We start from the raw sequence: 12,659 nt of genomic DNA, 5'->3' as shown, positions 1-12,659 counted from the left end.
TCAACAGAGTCTAAAGTAAAAGTTATGTACGCCATATGTCTGTCAAGTACCTTTGGACGGACAGGAATGTTTAACGAGCATCTTCCCATAACATGGGCTCCAGTTAGACCAAGATTTACACTTTAAAACTATAAAATTATTCAATAAAATAAATTTAAGATCGGTAAAAATCAGCACCTCCGGGTAATCCTCTGCTATCTGACCCAACAGCACCGGATTTCCTAATTGTCGTAAAGAAACAATGATTGTGGGGGACGACTGACCCGTAGTCAACTCACACGGGCGGTCTCTAATCGCATAATAGCCACGTTAATGATGATTTTGCGCCAATTGTAACCGGGTGGAGGTGGAGATTAGGGTTATTCCTGACACTAAATATGCATGGTTTACTTGGGATTAGGAGGTAGCCAACCGGCTGACTGGTTGATTGTTTTAGAGGAAAAAAATAACAAAGATTTACGGTTTAATGGTGGGTGAAAGTTTAAGAAAACGGTTTACAATTTTGATGATAGAAGTTTTTTCGGCACTTTCTTTTTTTCTAGTGAACGCTAGACAAAATAAGAAAGTTTTGTGACCAAACGCTAAAAAATTCTTGGAGGTATGGGGAATTGAACCCCAGCCCTCTCCCATGCTAAGGGAGCGCTCTACCACTGAGCTATACCCCCGACGAGTGATTCGGGTGGCCAGGGCAAAAATTTTTTTGATAGCTTATCACTGATAAGAAGAAACTGCGATGGCCGCAAAATCATGTAATTTTTACGCAAAACTACGGTACATGGTCTTGAGACGAATGAAAAATTTTAATAGGGTGCAGAAAAGTGTGCGCCTTTAAAGAATACTGTAGTATGCTTCTCAACTTTTTTAGACCTTGTACATATTTTTCTTCTGCAACCAGGTACATAATCTGGTTGTATCAGTGATAAGCCACCGAAAAATTTTTTGCCCTGATCACCCGAATCACTCGTCGGGGGTATAGCTCAGTGGTAGAGCGCTCCCTTAGCATGGGAGAGGGCTGGGGTTCAATTCCCATTTTCCGTTCAATTTCACCTCCAGAAACTTTTTTTAGTGTTAGAAGTTTACACGATTTAAGTGCCAAAAGCTGTCCAAAATAGATTTTTGACCAAAAAAATAATTAAAAACACTTTGGTTTGAATAATTTGATGGAGCAAATCGCATTCCAAATATTTTTTGGAAACCAAAATCCAATCACCATTTTGACATTTCCAATCAAAACAACAAAAACATTTGAAAAGAAATGGGGTAAACTTGAGTGTGCTGATGTTGTACTTGTCAAACATGAAGCCTCCTGAGCACACAATATTGTAAATTAAAGTGCCACGTCATCATCTTCAACAGCAGCAGGAGAGCTTCCGTCTGCTCCTTCGTAGTTTTACGACCATTTTACTAGGGGCCAAACGTGCGCACACACATCTGCACAACTTGTAACATATGGGAGAAACAGAGAACTGGTAATAAAATTCGAATGAAGGCGTTGCGTGCTTCTTCTTCTGATGAAGGCCTCCACGTTTTAATTTCTTGAGAATATTTAAAATTTTCGACGAAGAAAAATAATTGGTTATCGTTCGAGGGATTCTTAAGAAAGTGAAAGTTTAAGCTCCTGACTCATTCGGGTCATACTTCCGAGTAGTTCTGAGTCAGAGGTAGGTTGAAATACATATTTACGAGCTTTTACTAACAAAATTTCCTCATAGACTTTTCTGGAAGCAGAGTCAAAAAAGGCAGGGATTTTAAAAATATTTCAGACAATTTTGGAAAACTGCGAAACAAATATATTTCAAAAATATTTCAATTTTCAAATATTTTAAAAATATATTTCAAATATATTTCAACATATTGAAACAGTTTTCTTAAAATGGCAAAGGTCTGATTTGATAGTCCAAAAGTAAGTTCGAACCTAATTTTGTTAAATTTTTAAACTAAACATATTGAAGTTATGCCCATCTTGAGGTTCATAGATGTAGATCAAACACAAACAGCCGAGCCTCTATCTCTCTTATTCTCCGTGAGCAACTTTCCGTTTTAAGTGCACGCGATTACCTATGTAGGCGCATGTGAAGCCTTATTGTACTACAGTGTGAGCCGCCCCGACAAACACTCGACTCAACAGCTTTTTCCTTCAAATTGTCAAAACAAAACAATACGAGAAAGAAGGCGAGACGTGAAACTTGGGAAAGTTATGTTGTTAGTTGCTGTAGCTTGGGTAAAGTAGTGATTGAGTACTGTATGATTACTGTAGTTTTGGAAAATGGGGGAATTTTGTAGGACATTGCGGAAACATGGAACTAGGTCCTAAATCCGGGCTTTCTACCGGAAATTTTGAGTTTGAAATTTCATAAACTATATTTTCTATTTCACCTGGAAAACTGGGCCCTGTAACGACAATTATGTCTGAGATCGTGGCGAGACCCACTTGGAAAAACATCATGTGCCTTTGAACTGGCAATTCCAGAACTCCGGACAAGCCAATCAAAAGACAAAATAGCTTGGAAAACTGTTAACTTTATCATCAAGTTGATCTTTATTCCATATTATTAAATACACGTTTCATAATATAAAGAAAATTTCAATTATTATATTTCCATTTAGAGCTTCTTGAATGGCTCGTTCTTGTCCAAATGGTTGTAGAAGCAATCACGGATCTCGTTGAAGTTCTCGGTACAGAAAGCATAGTCCAAATAGTTGGATGGAGCTCCCTTATGAGCGGTACAGTACTTGAGGCATTCTCCAGAGACACCGGCCTTCTTGCAGCAGTCCTCGTGGTTGTGACGGAGGGAAGCACAATCCCACATTTCTCCGACAGTTGGTCCACGCTCTCCGCAAGTCGACATGAAGTTCAGAATCTGAAATAAGAACGTGTAATGGTTATTTCTAGTAAGCTGACTAAATACATCAGAATTGACGCGCAACTAGCTCTCAGGAGACAACTTACGTTAGCTTGAGAAAGAGCATTGAAGTCACAGAATCGATCGACGCACTCCTTATCGGCATCCTTCAACGTGGCACAGCATAGCTTCAGCTTCTCATTTGGAGTAGCAGCAAGAGCAAGAAGTGGGAGAGCCAGGAGAATTGCGAAGCGGTTCATTCTAGAATTAATTACTATGAATATAGATATGTTAACTTTGAAAAATAAAAGAAAACTGCAACAGGTGGAAGATCGAAGAAATGAAGAATACACAGCCTATCGGTGTCAAGGCCCGGACTATTTAAAGGGTCACCCGGAAGACTCCACCTCTGACATATTGAGGTCAGGCTGTGATAATAAAAGAGATAAGATATCACTCCCTATCATAACAATCCTATTTCCTAGAACACCAGTCACCATTGTACTTTTATCGGATTTTTTGAGGCCGGTCAATGTTGCGAAAGATGAATTGCATGTAATAATGTATAGACTCTGTTATAAGAAGAAACATATAGAAAATATATATTTATTTTCTAGAAGAGATAGTTGGTGATAAAGTGAGAAAGAGGACACACACAGCCGTTTAATGGATTATTGCAGGTCAGGTCAGAAAGAGAAAAGTGGTTGGTACGAGAATTAGTTGTCATTGAAAAAGAGGTGATTAGTCATTTTTGAATCCATTTGCAATCAGAAGAGATAATGAAATGGCGACACCGAAGCAGATTCCAACAACGGCGAACATCCATGAGATTTGGATAAGTTGAAGACGCTCCGGTTTTTTGGAATTTTTTTCGGATTTTTCGATCTGTAAGTTGTGTCTTTTGTGGAACATTTTTTTGTGTTACAAATGTTGAATTGAAAAATTTGTGACGTTAAAGTTAGTCTTAATTTTTGTAGAATTTTTTGCTTGAAAATTTTAATAAAACATGTTCTTTTTACCTTAAAAATTCTAGTTTTTTTTCTCAAATTTGATGCAAAAAATTGCAATTCAGGTGCTTTGAACATTCAACAAAATTCTGAAAATTAAGAAAAAAATTCTCAAAAAATATTCAAACTTCTTGTGCGCGGGAATTCAAGTTTAAAACATTTTTAAACTCATTTTTCTCACTGTTTACCGAAACTATTAGTTTTACAAATGAGATATTATGTTTTGGATCACTAACTTTTTTAGAAACTTTTCCCCCTTTTCCACACTTCTTTAATACTAAATTATCAATTTTTGTTGCCAATAATTGAAATAAAAATAAATTAATCATTTAATCTCCAGTGATTTGGCCTATATTGCCCGTAGGAGTAAACTACATACGGACTGCTGGTTCATGTGATTCGCAACATGATATGGTATGATCTTCGTAGAAATGTTCTTATTGCATAGGATATTCCAACTTTAGAACTTTAAATGCAAATTGAAAAATCTTACCATTTCAACTTCCCTATACCCATTTCTCTGCTCGCTTTCCAAATACAAAACTACGAATCCTGTGGCGATACACAAAATGGTCGGCACACTGGTCAGCACAATTTCCATTGTTGGCTCTGACCATGTCTTTCGATAATTGGCGGCAGCCACGTAGATTGCGGCCACTTAATTTGTATAAAAAGTTTGAATTCTAGTCATGGAAACTTACCAGCAAAAGTGTAGGAGAGAAGGCCAACAATTCGATGAGCCCAATTAAAAATTGAACGTTGTGAGTTGGAAGGTGGGCATCTGGAATAAATAAAAAGTATAAAATTTTGCTATTTTTTTACAAAAATAAATCTACCTCAACAAACTATTCAACGGCTGGGAGAATGCCAGAATAGTAGAAATCGTTCCAAAATCCGTGTGCCATTGTGTCCAGTACCATGCTTCAGATCCAGTACCTTTCCAGGTCCAATTTGTTGAAATTAAAATGCACAAAATCGAGGTTACAATACAACAAACACCAATAAAAGTTGAGGCTCGATGAATTTGAAACCATACGAACATTCCGTAAATTGTATGATTTTTGAACACTTGCCGTCCATATCTTGCAAATAAAAATCCCGTTGGAACAAAGAAAAGCCATCCGAGAATCATTAGAATTGCATGTAATTTTACAAGTAATCGTTTGAATTCTTTACTCAGACCTTCAATTTTCGGATTGCAAATTTCATGGAAATTGAAGAATTCGGACTTTTCGTTGGACCATTTTAAGCTTGAAGATTCACTCTGAAAAATTAAAACTATTACAGGATATATTTCTGGCACCTACCATCAATAGAACATCCCCCGGATAAAAATCAATCTCACACGACGTTAAATTTTCAGATTTCAAAGTTTCTAGTTTGTAGGTTTTGACATCAATATTTGAGCTTCCAATGGGAAATCCGCAAACAAATTCAAGAAGGTTCACCTGCAAAAAAAACGAAATCAATAGAAGAGGCATCTCATATCTCAGTTGTCTTGAACTGATTCGTTAAATATTTTCTGTAGGTTTGTAGTTGAACATTTATCGATATCTCCAAAATAAACCAAAATAATGAGGAATCAAAGTTGATAAATTATCTCACCCCATTGTATATCTTCACTGCTGACCTTTTTTCCTCTGTTTTCCATTTCAAACTCATGAATCCATCGTTTTTATTGCAAGTAACTGTGATATTCACACGACTTGGTGAAAAACAAAATGAATTCGCCGGGCATTTTGCAGTAGAAAATACAAAACCACTGGCAAGTAGAAAAAGAGTAGAGTAGTGATACATTTTGCACTACCTTTGTGTTTTCTCCTTTTTGTATAAATAGGCATTTGAAATGTCATCATCGAACTGGTATTTCAAGTGACCAGCGGACGCAAAAGGGAGAAGAGAGCAACTGGAATGTGGTGGATTAGGAAGAGACGCAGAGTTTGTGACACTGATCTTATCTCACTGATCTTGTACATTTTTTGGGGGGACTTATTGGAGGTATTACGAAAATCAGTTTTTGGTAAAAATCAAAATAGGCGGATCGACGTGTTTTTTAAACATTAATAAAATGATGTCATGTTCTTGGTAACCAATGGTTACCACAGCGATGAAAATTAATAATAACTTTTTAACATAAATAAACTTTGACCACGAGTTTGCAATGTCTGGTTATTTTTAAGTTTTTCTAGAGACTTCAGTTTTCATATATATTTTGTTAATTTTTTGAAATAATTTATGAAAATTTAGAATGTTAAAAAAAAATTTGACTGAAGATATTCATACTAATTACCAAAAAAAAAACTTACCGCATGTTTTCTATTAGTACCGCACCCAATTGCTCCACATTTAAAGGTATCTCAGTTGATTTTAAAGATACCAATAAACAATTAACTACAAAACTATAGAAAAAGAATTGACAAATATTTCTGTAGTTGACATTTTTTAATAAAAACTAAAGAGAGCCAAGATATGCGCAACCAAAGTTGAGTTTAAAAAAACGCAAGCACTTAGATGTTCAATATGTTTATTCATACAAAGTTTGTTTTTTTACAATGCAAAGTAATTATCAGAAACTACCCGTATTCAATAAAATCAATAAATTAGATGAGATTCCAAAATTCCATTAATAATTATACATTTTTATATCCATTGACGACAAGAAGTGACAACGCAACAGCAATGCAGAAGAATACTCCAATCGCCCAAAACACTGCAGGTCCTTTCAAGATGTGAGGCTGAAAATGTTCTTGTTTTTAATAATTGACACAAATTGCTTAAGGAGTTTCAGGACGTATTCAACAAAGGAATAAGCACTACAGTACCGTGAGCTCTCTGACTGGCTTCGAGTTTTCGTCAAAGTCGGTATCCGTTACGAGTGGGGTTACCATCGAGTCCTCCGCCTACAGTTTGTTTTGTTTTCAATTTTTTTTGGGGAAAAAATCACCGGAAACCCAAGTTTTTTGAACATATAAACCAAAAAGTTAGTGTTTTTTAACAGTTAGAAATTGAAAAAAATGCCATGTGAATTATGTTAGTGCTAAACAGAATAAATAAATATACCGATTCGTCAACATCTTCTCTTTCTCTTCGGTTTCTCAATTGCTTCATTCGAAGATCCTAAATTCGCTGATAAAAATTGAGAAAACTATGCTTAAGAGGTGCTCTTCAGCTATTTCTAGGACTATCATGTTAACATTTTTCCACTAATTCCAACATTGCATCCTTCTTAACCATTCCTTAAAATCCCACTACTCACCCCAAAAGAAGCCTTTGTTCGGAATCGATCACTCTCCAAAAATGTGAAAGCAATTGTGAGCGCCAAACAGATGGCAATTGGCAAACAGACAAGCACCAGCTCCATGAGTGGCTCATTCCAGATTCTCTTGAATTGCACTGCTGCAATAATGATGGCAGTGAGAGCAAGAGTGTAGGCGACAATTCCGACACATCTGTGTGCCCAGTTGAAAATGATTCTTTGAGAATGAGTGGGTCCGCATCTAGAAAAAACACAATTTTATGGTGTCTTGCATCTTTAAGTGGTCACCTAAACAAGCTGTTAATGGGCTGAGCCACCGCCAAAACCGTCGAAATCACTCCAAGATCAGTGTGAACCTCTGTCCAGTACTTCGAACCTGATCCGGTACCCTTCCATGTCCATTGAGTTGAAATGAAGATGCATAGCATTGAGGTACACATGCAAACAACGCCCATGAAATTTGCAGCTCGGTGAATCTAAAAATCTATGACTTGAAAGCTTAGGCTTAGGCTTAGGCTTAAATTTTTTTAAAAATATTACGTACCTGGAACCACACTGCACTTCCGAACAACGTTTGCTCTTTGAAAAGATCTTTTCCAAGTCTTGCAAACAAGAATCCAGATGGAACAAATAGAAGCCATCCGAAGATCATAAGAATCGCATGTGCCTTTGAGAATTGTCTTCTCTGCTGTTTTGTAAGTCCTTCTTGTGCTGGTGGGACGAGTGCTTCAAGGGAGATTGGGTCGGAAGTTTGAGAATCGGAGAGTTTGATGGAGATTGGGAGGTTCTAAATATTTATGTGAAGTTTTTTTGATATTGGTTGTAAAATACCTTTTCAAATTGATCTACTGTTAGCTGAGCTTCACAGGTTTTCCCATCCTCCTTTTTATTTGTACAATCAACCAGTACATCTTTTCCCTGGAACATATTTTCTTAATATCCAACAATTTCAAGTAAATCAAACCTCTTTCTGTAAAATATGAACTTTTCTAATAGCAGAATTTTCGTCATAAATCCTTAAATTCAAGCTGTCTCCAGTCCTAGTCAACGTAACTTTTGTAGACTCATTTGGAGAATAGCAAAATGAATTTGGTTCACAAGTTGGAGCAGCTCTCAGGCTAGAAATGCACATGAACAAGATGGAGTACAAGAGAAGCATGTCTGAAAAATACAGTTTTGATTTCAAGCAATATTTTTATAGTGCAGTGTGAGACAAGGCGGAGCAGTACAGTTTGCATCAAAACAAGGAAATATACTGAAAGAAATAAGCAAATAAAAAATTGTACTACTTCCGGACAGACCAATCATTGGTCAAAACAAAACAAGGAGTCTGTGAAGTGATAGTGAATCAGAGTTTGATGCTGATCTTATCAGCGAAAAAAAAAACCAAATTCTGTTCGACGGGGGTAAACATTTACTGCAAACTATAGAGGTGTCAAGTATAATATCAATTGCAAATACTAAATTAAAAGTGGTCAAATGAAAGGTGTCGAGGCAGATGCCTAGTTGCCTACCTGCTAGCCTATCTATTTTTTTTGTGTGCTAATGTCAGATGCTTGTGCAGGAAAAGATTAGGACATTTTTATTCTCTAACTTCAATAGCAAAAACCGCAAAAACGTGAAAAAAAAGTTGTGGGCAGATGGCAGGCGTAGGCGTTGATCGCCTCAAAAGCAGGTAAGAATTTTTGTGCCTACATGAGATGGTTAAGATAAGATACGTTTTGTGGGAAATTTTTGAATTTTTTCTCAATTTTTCGAAAAAAAATTTTGATTAAAAGAAAAAGCAAGACTTCTCCAATTAATATTGACAGTTTTGACAGTTTTGACAATTTTTTGACAATTTTTTGACAATTTTTTAAAAATTTTGCTAAGTGGAATTTCAGAGTTTTCGAAGAATAATTCTGCAAAATGGCAGATAAAAATTACACAAAAAAAATGCAGAGCTTCTCATCTAGCTCCGCCCTATTCCAACAGAAAAAAATGCACCAAAAATCTGCAAAATGTTTGGAGTCGAAAACCGATAAAAAACGGATACTTTTTTGGATCACAAACTTTTTGAAAAAAGTGTCCAAATAAAATAAATTCTTAAAATTTTTTGAATAAATTTCCAGTATGACTGAAAATGAAATCGCTCTCCTGACGGAGAAATAGAGATCGAAAATTTCCCGCATACAGTACATAGAGATTTAGAGAAACTAAGAAACAAAAATTGACTTGCAAAATGTCTCCGCATCGCATCGAATGTGTGTAATAGTGAGCGGATGGACGAGGCCACAAAAGATCATTGAACGCAGAAGGAAGCAACATTTGGCACCGCACCGCGCAAAAAACCCTTCGAGAATGATAATGAGAAAATGAGAGTCAGAAATGTTGCGATTTTCAACATTTTTTTTTTAATTTGGGATTTGTTCTGTTTTGATCAATTTTTGTGAATATGAGCAGGATGTGATGAAGAATTTTCAAAAAATATTTCACTTGCGTCATCATCCTTGTACTTCGTCCCATTACCACTACAATTCTCAAATAATCCTTCGAAAATAAAGGAGACGTCATGTCGAGAACCACTATTTTCTAGTTAATTGTTTTCTAAATACCTAAACGATATGATATCAAAAATACCTGACAGTTTGAATCAAATCAAATTACAAATTACATCACGTGGATGGGATGAAAAGTGAAAAAAAGTGTTTATGATTTGGTGGCGGACAACAGAAACCAGAAGTATTTCCAACCAGCCGTTCGCACGCGCTGAAGCGCGTGCTCCGACTGGCGTACTCAAAATTAAAATCAAATTCTGAAATTTCTAAGCATTTCACTGCAGATGGAACGTTTTTTTCCTTGTTTTCCGGAAGTTTTCGAGCAACATAAATATTATATACTTAATTTTAAGCAATTACAATTTTAAAACCTCAAGTTTCCTGGAACTTTTATGAGACTTTTTCCGGTCCTTTCCGAAAGTTTTTGGCGAGCGTTTTTGGAAATTATCTATAACAATTTCTGTTTTTTTTTAATTCTTAAAACTTCAGAATATTCTAGGAGTATCAAAACTTGAAAGGTTCTAGAACTTCGCAGAAGTTTCTTGAATTTTTTCAGGGAATTGAACATTCCAGACTTTTCTCGAATTTTCTAGAAAATTCTGGAACATTCGAGAATTTTCCCGATTTTTCTAGAAAGTTCTGGAACATTACAGACTTTTCTCGAATTTTCTAGAAACTTCTGGAACATTCCAGAATTTTTTTTCAGAAATTTTGAATTCCCGCCAAAATTTTTCAAAGAAATTTTGAATTCCCGCCAAAATTTTTCACAGAAAATTTGAATTCCCGCCAAAATTTTTCACAGAAAACTTGAATTCCCGTTATAATTTTTCACAGAAAATTTGAATTCCCGCCAAAATTTTTCATAAAAATTTTGAATTCCCGCCAAAATTTTTCACAGAAATTTTGAATTCCCGCCAAAATTTTTCACAGAAAATTTGAATTCCCGCCAAAATTTTTCACAGAAATTTTGAATTCCCGCCAAAATTTTTCACAGAAATTTTGAATTCCCGCCAAATTTTTTCACAGAAATTTTGAATTCCCGCCAAATTTTTTCACAGAAATTTTGAATTCTCGCCAAAATTTTTCACAGAAATTTTGAATTCCCGCCAAATTTTTTCACAGAAATTTTGAATTCCCGCCAAAATTTTTCACAGAAAATTTGAATTCCCGCCAAAAATTTTCACAGAAATTCTGAATTCCCGCCAAAATTTTTCACAGAAATTTTGAATTCCCGCCAAAATTTTTCACAGAAAATTTGAATTCCCGCTAAAAATTTTCACAGAAATTTTGAATTCCCGCCAAAATTTTTCACAGAAATTTTGAATTCCCGCCAAAATTTTTCACAGAAATTTTGAATTCCCGCCACAATTTTTCACAGAAAATTTGAATTTCCCGCCAAAACTTATGGGTCTCGCCAAGATGGGTCTCACCACGAAGGGTCTCACCACGAAGGGTCTCACCACGAATTTTCTCGAATTTTCCAGAAGGTTCTGGAACATTCCAGAATTTTCTCAAATTTTCCAGAAGGTTCTGGAACATTCCAGAATTTTCTCAAATTTTCCAGAAGGTTCTGGAACATTCCAGCATTTTCTCAAATTTTCCAGAAGGTTCTGGAACATTCCAGAATTTTCTCAAATTTTCCAGAAGGTTCTGGAACATTCCAGAATTTTCTCGGATTTTCCAGAAGGTTCTGGAACATTCCAGAATTTTCTCAAATTTTCCAGAAGGTTCTGGAACATTCCAGAATTTTCTCGGATTTTCCAGAAGGTTCTGGAACATTCCAGCATTTTCTCAAATTTTCCAGAAGGTTCTGGAACATTCCAGAATTTTCTCAAATTTTCCAGAAGGTTCTGGAACATTCCAGAATTTTCTCGGATTTTCCAGAAGGTTCTGGAACATTCCAGAATTTTCTCAAATTTTCCAGAAGGTTCTGGAACATTCCAGAATTTTCTCGGATTTTCCAGAAGGTTCTGGAACATTCCAGAATTTTCTCGAATTTTCCAGAAGGTTCTGGAGCATTCCGGAATTTTCTCAAAGTTTCCAATATCCGTTCAATAGACGAAAAGTCAATTTTTCCCAAACTACAGTAATCCTACAGTACTCCTACAGTACCTCTACAGTACAACTACAGTACCCCAACCATATCCCGACACTAACCCCAAAGCAATATCACTTCAAAAGACGAAAAGCCAATTTTTTTCAAAAATACAGTAATCCTACAGTACTACTACAGTACTACTACAGTACTACTACAGTACCCCGACCATATCCCACCACTAACCTTAAACCAATATCACTTCAAAAGACAAAAAGTCAATTTTTCCAAAACTACAGTAATCCTACAGTAACCCTACAGTACTACTACAGTATCCCGACCATATCCCACCACTAACCCCAACCCACAATCCCTTCAACAGCCGGAAACACCTTGCAGGTGTGACGTCACAGACTACAAACTACAATTGTAACATCCCTCATGTATTTTTTTATATATAAGTAATGATGATTTTAGTTTATGATCGCTTCCTGCTAAATGTTGAAGTAAATTTTATTTATATATAACGACAGGAAGAACTTGCAAGTATCTAATAATAATAGGCGGAGGCAAGCCATTAGGCGTACAAGCTTGCCTACTGCCATCTACTTTTTGTTAAAAATTGGATTAATAAGCTAAAACCCCTTGTACATTAAAAGAAAGTATTATTTTAGGCAGGTTTCAATCTCCTAGAATGAAGGAAGTTTTGTGCTTACGGGCGATAAGGTTTAGTTTTTAAAGCTATTTTTTTTAAGAATCGGCCAAGTTAACAGAGAAATTTAAACTTTTAAAATATTGATTCAACAAGGCGAAAATTAAAAGTGTTTCATATTTTATAGAGGACGACCTTTTCAAAAACGAAAACAGTCTATCAAAATTTTTTTTTTTCAAATCGAAAATGTTGTTTCATTACCTTAAAGGATGTAAATTTAACAAAATTGAGACTAGATAACTGATTGTTCCTTTCTTCCGTGTCCCTTT

General features: G+C 35.7%; 3 protein-coding genes and 6 non-coding genes across 9 annotated transcripts; 2 read left to right on the top strand and 7 right to left on the bottom strand.

Annotated features, from left to right (window-relative positions):
• Positions 1 to 248: 248 nt before the first annotated feature.
• M03A1.11 lies at positions 249 to 339 on the bottom strand. The gene has a single exon (NR_051002.1). It is a non-coding gene; the product is annotated as an Unclassified non-coding RNA M03A1.11 (non-coding RNA).
• A 244-nt stretch (positions 340 to 583) lies between these two features.
• On the top strand, positions 584 to 671 carry M03A1.12. The gene has a single exon (NR_051001.1). It is a non-coding gene; the product is annotated as an Unclassified non-coding RNA M03A1.12 (non-coding RNA).
• M03A1.t1 lies at positions 594 to 665 on the bottom strand. The gene has a single exon. It is a non-coding gene; the product is annotated as a tRNA-Ala (tRNA).
• Positions 672 to 960: 289 nt separating the features above from the next.
• Positions 961 to 1,028, bottom strand: M03A1.10. Its single transcript, NR_051000.1, has one exon. It is a non-coding gene; the product is annotated as an Unclassified non-coding RNA M03A1.10 (non-coding RNA).
• M03A1.t2 lies at positions 967 to 1,038 on the top strand. The gene has a single exon. It is a non-coding gene; the product is annotated as a tRNA-Ala (tRNA).
• Positions 1,039 to 2,593: 1,555 nt separating this feature from the next.
• On the bottom strand, positions 2,594 to 3,104 carry dbd-2 (DB domain-containing protein). The gene is made up of 2 exons (NM_182273.8): positions 2,951 to 3,104; positions 2,594 to 2,861 (listed from the first exon to the last, which is right to left on the bottom strand). The coding sequence occupies exons 1-2, from the start codon at positions 3,101 to 3,103 to the stop codon at positions 2,604 to 2,606; spliced, it is 411 nt and encodes a 136-aa protein (NP_872073.1). The 5' UTR covers position 3,104; the 3' UTR covers positions 2,594 to 2,603.
• Positions 3,105 to 3,435: 331 nt separating this feature from the next.
• On the bottom strand, positions 3,436 to 5,718 carry M03A1.8 (ascorbate ferrireductase (transmembrane)). The gene is made up of 6 exons (NM_001129152.5): positions 5,456 to 5,718; positions 5,158 to 5,298; positions 4,687 to 5,114; positions 4,552 to 4,631; positions 4,344 to 4,507; positions 3,436 to 3,728 (listed from the first exon to the last, which is right to left on the bottom strand). Exons 1-6 carry the CDS (start codon positions 5,645 to 5,647, stop codon positions 3,585 to 3,587), a joined length of 1,149 nt encoding a protein of 382 aa, NP_001122624.1. The 5' UTR covers positions 5,648 to 5,718; the 3' UTR covers positions 3,436 to 3,584.
• A 639-nt stretch (positions 5,719 to 6,357) lies between these two features.
• On the bottom strand, positions 6,358 to 8,267 carry M03A1.3 (Cytochrome b561 domain-containing protein). The gene is made up of 6 exons (NM_062404.6): positions 8,071 to 8,267; positions 7,938 to 8,024; positions 7,651 to 7,893; positions 7,395 to 7,582; positions 7,107 to 7,347; positions 6,358 to 6,585 (listed from the first exon to the last, which is right to left on the bottom strand). The coding sequence occupies exons 1-6, from the start codon at positions 8,263 to 8,265 to the stop codon at positions 6,481 to 6,483; spliced, it is 1,059 nt and encodes a 352-aa protein (NP_494805.3). The 5' UTR covers positions 8,266 to 8,267; the 3' UTR covers positions 6,358 to 6,480.
• Positions 8,268 to 8,392: 125 nt separating this feature from the next.
• On the bottom strand, positions 8,393 to 8,413 carry 21ur-14843. The gene has a single exon (NR_050999.1).
• Between the last annotated feature and the right edge of the window lie 4,246 nt (positions 8,414 to 12,659).

The sequence above is a fragment of the Caenorhabditis elegans genome, chromosome II, assembly GCF_000002985.6.
Source record: "Caenorhabditis elegans chromosome II".
NCBI classification, from domain to species: Eukaryota; Metazoa; Nematoda; class Chromadorea; order Rhabditida; family Rhabditidae; genus Caenorhabditis; species Caenorhabditis elegans.
Note: the sequence above shows the minus strand (reverse complement) of the source record. Positions and strands in the feature narration are given on the sequence as shown.